The sequence below is a fragment of the Myotis myotis genome, unplaced genomic scaffold, assembly GCF_014108235.1.
Source record: "Myotis myotis isolate mMyoMyo1 unplaced genomic scaffold, mMyoMyo1.p scaffold_m19_p_11, whole genome shotgun sequence".
In the NCBI taxonomy this organism is placed as follows: domain Eukaryota; kingdom Metazoa; phylum Chordata; class Mammalia; order Chiroptera; family Vespertilionidae; genus Myotis; species Myotis myotis.
The window spans coordinates 250,102-256,101 of record NW_023416315.1 but is presented as its reverse complement, the minus strand read 5'-3'; the positions used below and the strand labels follow the sequence as shown (position 1 = coordinate 256,101).

General features: G+C 59.5%; 1 protein-coding gene across 2 annotated transcripts in view; it reads left to right on the top strand.

The window, feature by feature from the left end:
- The window catches only part of NUDCD3 (NudC domain containing 3), a 28,264-nt gene continuing 22,264 nt past the window's right edge, over positions 1-6,000 (top strand). The window contains exon 1 of one of the 2 annotated variants that reach the window (XM_036327151.1): positions 1-491. In XM_036327151.1, coding sequence (XP_036183044.1) covers positions 300-491 — 192 coding nt within the window. In that variant the 5' untranslated portion in view covers positions 1-299. The remainder of the gene's footprint in view (positions 492-6,000) is intronic. The other variant, XM_036327150.1, reaches the window with a different exon arrangement.

Below are 6,000 nucleotides of genomic sequence, written 5' to 3'. Positions count from 1 at the left end.
TCCAAGGCGGCCGCTAGGCGCCCCCAGCAGCGGAGCCCCGGGCCCTCGGGCGTCTAGGAGCCACTTGGGGGCCCAAGTCCCCTCCTCAGGGAGGCCGCCCGGGGAGGCCGGCGGCGCGGCTCGGCGGGGCGGGACCAGCGGCGAGGCCGCCCGAGTGCTGCCCCGCGGCGAGACCGAGCGAGCGCGGACCGAAGTTTCGCGGGCCCGGAGGCGGCGGAGCCGTTACCGTGACGCACCGGAAGTAGCCAAGGCCGGCGTCCGGGCCCGCCGAGAGCGAGTTCCCTCCCGTCGGCGACGCCATGGAGCCCGGGGCGGCCGAGCTGTACGACCAGGCCCTGCTGGGCATCCTGCAGCATGTGGGCAACGTCCAGGATTTCCTGCGCGTGCTCTTCGGCTTCCTCTACCGCAAGACGGACTTCTACCGCCTGCTGCGCCACCCGACGGACCGTATGGGCTTCCCGCCCGGGGCCGCGCAGGCGCTGGTGCTGCAGGTGACCGGGCGGCCGGGCGACCAGGCGGGGCGGGGGCGGGCTCGGGAGGCCCCCTCCCCGGAGGCCCCCTCCCCGGAGGCCCTTTCTCCGGCGCCCCCTTCCCGAGAGCCCCCGACCCGCGCGATTTCGCCGCCCGTCCCTCCCTGCGCGCCCGGCCGCCGTCTCCCTCCGGCGCTGGCCTGGGTTCGCCGCCTGGGCCCGCGCTGAGAGTAAGCAGAGCCGCCGGTCGCATATCAAGTTGCTCTTCGGGGCAGCGGGCCTGGCGCTCGGCAGCCCGGGTGACACCGGCGCACTTGGGTGTCAGTAGCTCGGCGCCCGCAGCGCTGGGCCCGCGGAGGCGCCGGGGCTGCCGGTCGGGGATGGAAGCGCGGCCCTACGCGCCCCGGGCCACGGCTGGAGGCGGCGGGGGGCCTGGTGACCCTGGGCTCCTATGGGTGTGGTCCCCTTGTTTGAAATGTGACTTCCTAGGTCAGAAGCGCGCGTCTGAGCCTGTGTCCGTGTCCCAGGCTAAATGCATTGTGTGTTCGAGGTCCTGCTGATACTCACTGGCCGAGTTGACTGTGCTCCTTGGAACGTAACAAGGAGCCGCACTCGCTGCCAGAGCCTTGGAGACGCCACTGCGATGTGGGCATTTAACGAGGGAATTCACGTCGGCCTCCTTGTGACGCTGTGACATTGAGAAGATAAAACACATCAGAGCAGAGAGCGGTGCAAGGCCGGTAGGTGACGGCCAGTTGGGAGGCAGGCGGTAGGCTTGGAAGTCAGGTTTCACAGGGAGGTGGGACTTCGCTGGGACCGAAAGCAGGTGCTCAGCCAGGCCCGGAGCCCGTTTGTAGGAACCGAAGAAACGCTGGTGGGACCTCCCAGGTCCTCTGGTGCCACACCTGTCCGCTCCTTGGCAGTTGTGCCTGCAGAAGAGACAAAGCGACTGCAGAGATGACAGGGTCTAGCAAGGGGTGGAGTGGGTCTCGGTATCAGCACTTCTGGCAGTTCCTCGCCCTCAGTGCCTGAGTGCCGTCTGAGTGAGGGTGTCTGGCAGTTTAAACTCCATGCACGTCCCTGGGACGTGGACACGGTTGAGTTTTGTGTGGCAGGTGAGGGTGCCAATTCAGCCAGGTCACGTGATTCCACAGACTCGTCCTTGTGATTCCAGCTCTTCCTTACCCATCCCACAGTCGGTGGGCACCCTGTCCTCTCGGGTGAAGGTGGGTGCGGAGAGGAGGAGGGAGCAGCTGCTGAGCGCTGGTATGTGCTGGTTCCTGTGGGAGGGGCCTCACCTTGCAGGCGCCACCCGACTTAATTCTCACGCAGCCTGAAAGGTTGGCCTTTGCCCTTGTTTTGCCGCTGAACTGACAGGTAACTCGTTTGTCTGGTGTCAGTGTATAAAGAACCTACTATGTTCCATGTACCCTTCCAGGCAAAGGGAGGGGACAGATGAATCAGATGACCTGAGGTTCCAGACTTGGGCGCCTGGATTAATGACAGTGCATTAACTGTACTGTCATTTGAGTTTAGGGGAAAGGGCCAGTGTTAGACAAGTCGGATATGAGATTGCAGACAGCAGCCCCTGCCTACAGGCTGATGGGATCGAAGGATTTGATCTTGCAGGAGACAGGAACTGGAGCAATTTGAGGAGAGAAGAGCTGAAGGTGGAGGGCAGCCCTTGGGGCATGAGCAGGAGGGAGGGGAGAAGCAGCGGCTGTAGAGTGGGAGGGGGTGGACGGGTGAGTCTTACCCACACCAAGGGCAGTTTCAGCAGATGGTCGGAGGGGCAATTGCCCAGGAGCCTGAACAGCCAGCACTCCCGGCAGTTGTCTGGGAAGACCCGGGAGAACCTGGGAGCTGCCCTTTAACCACAGGTCAGCATGGGCAGGCGCTCGGGGCACGTGGTGGAGATACTGGGTCAGCGCACAGGCAGGTGGTGGCTGCCAGCATAGGAACATAGTCACCGGCATTGTGATGGCTGCATGTGGTGACGGCTTCCCACCCAGAGCCATGGCGATCACGGTGAGGTCTACAGAGGTCGAGTCACTGCAGTGCCCCTGCCGTTCATCTTGTCTGTCAGCTGCACGTTATAACCAATAAAAGGTGCTGTACAGTGTCCCCTCTCAGTGGGGTCACCTCGTCTGCCCTTCCTGAGGGTGCTGCCCTGCAGGTGGGATGCTGGAGGTCTGTCTCTTCACAGGCCCAGAGGGTCGGGGCGGAGGACTGGAACTCGAGAGCTTCCCTCGTGCTTGGGCTGGTGTAGAGCTTCTCACACTTTCCCCCGAATTCTGAGGACCACAGTCTGGTGCGCAGCTTGAAGGACCCCCCTGGGAGAGGCAAGCTCCTTTCCACGTAGCTCAGTGGTTTTATTTTATTTTATTTTTTTATTATTTTTTTTGATGGTTAAATTCAACCCAAAGTTTTATTTAAAAAAAAAAAAAAGGAGAATGAAAGGAGCATTTGAAAACCCGAAAGGCCGTCACTCGAAACCCCTAGTTGCCCAAGGGGTGATGACGAAACGAACCAGCCGTGACCGCCAAACAATCACTGCCAACCACATTTCCTGGGATATTCGGTCCTGGTGGGTGGGAAACGCCTAACTTTTCAACAGAATCACTTCGCCGGTCTTATGCACCTGGAACCCGTCCATTTGACAGACCACGTGCCAGCGCCTCACTTCAACCCGGGGTGGTGGGTGGAGCCTAGAGTGTCACCCCACCTCAAAGACAAGGGAACCGAGACTGATGGCTTTCGCTGTCAAGTCCCCCCTGGGCTGCCCGGCGGGGCACAGGAACTTTGGGGCGCCTAGGTCCCCTGCCTCGAGTTCCGACACCAGGGCTGCCCTCACCCGACAAGGCAGGCTCCACCCAAGATGACAAATCACAGTCAAACCCATCCCGTCTCCCACCCGCGGGCTTGGGGGTGGGGGACTGGTGAGAAGACGGGTCCCAGCGGAAACTCCCGGCCGCGCCTTCCCGAGCCACGCGATCCTGAGCCACGCGATCAGATCGGGACACAGCCGCCTCTATCCCGGGAGAGAGGGCAGCATTGTTGCCGCAGTAACGCCCGGAGGAGGACCCTGGGGGAAGTGCTGTGGAGGGGCCTCTAGTGGGCCAGCGGCACGGGCGGGGGGGGGGGGGGGGGGGGGCGCGAAGGGAGCGGCCAGCCTCCGCCTTGCTCCTTCTCGGGAGTATTCCACCACTTCTCAATCAATGAACTTCCCACCGCGATCCCGCCCCCGGACCCACTCACAATTCCTTAATCAGCACCATCTTCCTGGAACCACCAGACAGCTGCTGCTCGCTCAGGGGTTTTAAACCATTGTCCACCACAAGCGTCTACCAGCGGTTCTCAACCTCTGGCCCTTTAATACAGCTCCTCATGGTGTGACCCCACCGTAAAATTATTGTCGTTGCTACTTCCTAACTGTCATGTTGCTACTGTTATGAATTGCCATGTGAATATCTGATCTGCAGGATGGTCTTAGGTGACCCCTGTGAAAGGGTCGTTTGACCGCCAAAGGGGTCGCGACCCACAGGTTGAGAACCGCTGGTCTAGACTCAAGCGCGGACCTTCCCCACACGCCACGTGCGTCTCCAAAAAAAATGTTTTCCTATGTGGCAGCTCTGACCAACTTTAAAATCATTTTTCGTGAGAGTTTTCAGCTGAAAATATTCAAGAACACCTGAATTGTAATATATTTATTTTTATAATATTCATTGCAAATTGATTTTTCAAATTAAATTTAAAATATCGTGGTGTGTGAGGATGGTTTCCGTTTTGGATGCGATGCGTGGCAGTTAACTGGTTAAGAAAAACTAGGTCAGCATGCCATTCCATTCATTTCAGATACTCTGTTTGCCCAGAGTCTGACCAGCCTGCACAGAAACTGCCAAGGAGGGTCAGGGAGCCGCTCCCACCGTCCCTCCCAGCTCCGGGAGTCCTGGCCAGTCACCCCCTGTCAGGGAGAAGGTGCCTGGAGGTCACAGGGGCCCTGCCAGCCCCACAGTCCTGTGGTTCTAGAATGAGTGGCGGCCGTGGGTGCAGCGAGGAGTGGAGGCGGGTGTTGTCTCCAGGTCCTAGGACTGTTTTCTGCTGCCACGTCTGTCAGTGCTCGGTGCTACCAGATGATTCTCCCTCCTCTGCCACTGGCAGGCCTGGGCGAGCCCCTCCCCCTCGGAGTCGCCTGCCTCCTCAGCGTTCTCCGGGGTCTTGAGAGAATGTATAGATTGGCACAGTTCAGCGCCTTCTTTAGTTCTGTCTGCATTCTAGTCCTTCGGAGGCTGACTCCTACCCACTTTTTAAAATTTGTATCTTTTATTTTATTGAGACATTTTGTAGAGAATTTTTAGGTTCATACCATAGTTGGACAGCAGTCCCACATAACCGCCTGCGCCCACAGGTCCAGCCTCCCCTTTGCCATCACCCGGAGTCGCAGCATCTATTGCGCCGATAAACCTGTGCACACGGCACCATTGCCGGAGCCCGCAGTGTGCATTGGGCTCACTCGGATTGCACGCTCCGGGTGGACAGATGCAATGACACGTACCCCCCACCACGGCCATCACACAGAGGCGTGTCCTGCCCTGAAAATCCCTGCGCCACCTGCTCCTCCCGCCTCCCAAGCCTCTGGCTGCCATGGGACTTTTTCCTGGCTCTGTGGTTTTGCCTTTTCCAGAGGTGATAAGAGTTGAAATCATACAGGATGTAGCCTTTCAGACCGTCGTCTTTCGCTTAATATGCACGTAAGGGTCCTCCATGTCTCTTCCTGGAGTGATCATGTCTTCATCGTGTTGAGTAGTCATAGTCCATGTGTGCCCGTCACTACTGAAGGTTGGTTTGAGTTCGACAAATATGAATGAAGTTGCCCTGTGCACATTTCTGTGTGGGCTTGTGTGTTGAGCTCCTCTGGGTAAATACTGGGGAGCATGGCTGCTGGGGGTGGTGAGGCTGCCCCCACTTTCCAGGAGCGGAATGGTGGCCCTGCCCCTGGACGTGTGGTTCCTGTGGAAGGTGTGCCTTTGGTTGAAGGTCTGTTTCAGGCCCCTCCTCCCAGGAAGTCTTCAGGTTTCTCTCGTAAGAAGGGGGTTCTAGCCCTCAGTCTGACACACAGTGTGCAGCCCAGCCTGTCCTGCCCGCTGTCAGTGTGGTCTGTGCTGGCTGCACTCCCTGCTGTGACTTGCAGAGGACACCAGCTGGCTCGCCCACGTGCTGAGTTCAGGGGGAGCTGTCAGTGGGGGTGCTCTTGCCCATGGCAGGCAGGGCACAGGGTTTGTTGAGTGAATTTCCAAGCTTTCCCAAGCCTGTGCAGGGAGCCTCCGCTGTTCTGGGGAGCGAAGGCCAGCTGGATCCCCCTTGGCTCTGCAGTGGGTTGTTGGTGCCCACACCTCGCGCAGCCCCTGGGCAGCGTGTTGTCGGTGTTGCTGGCAGCAGGTGTGAGTGACGGCAAGTGGGCCGAGAGCGGGGCTGGGCTCCTGCGGGCCTCGGCTTGTCAGGCTGCACGTCTGAGGACTGGGAACTCCCC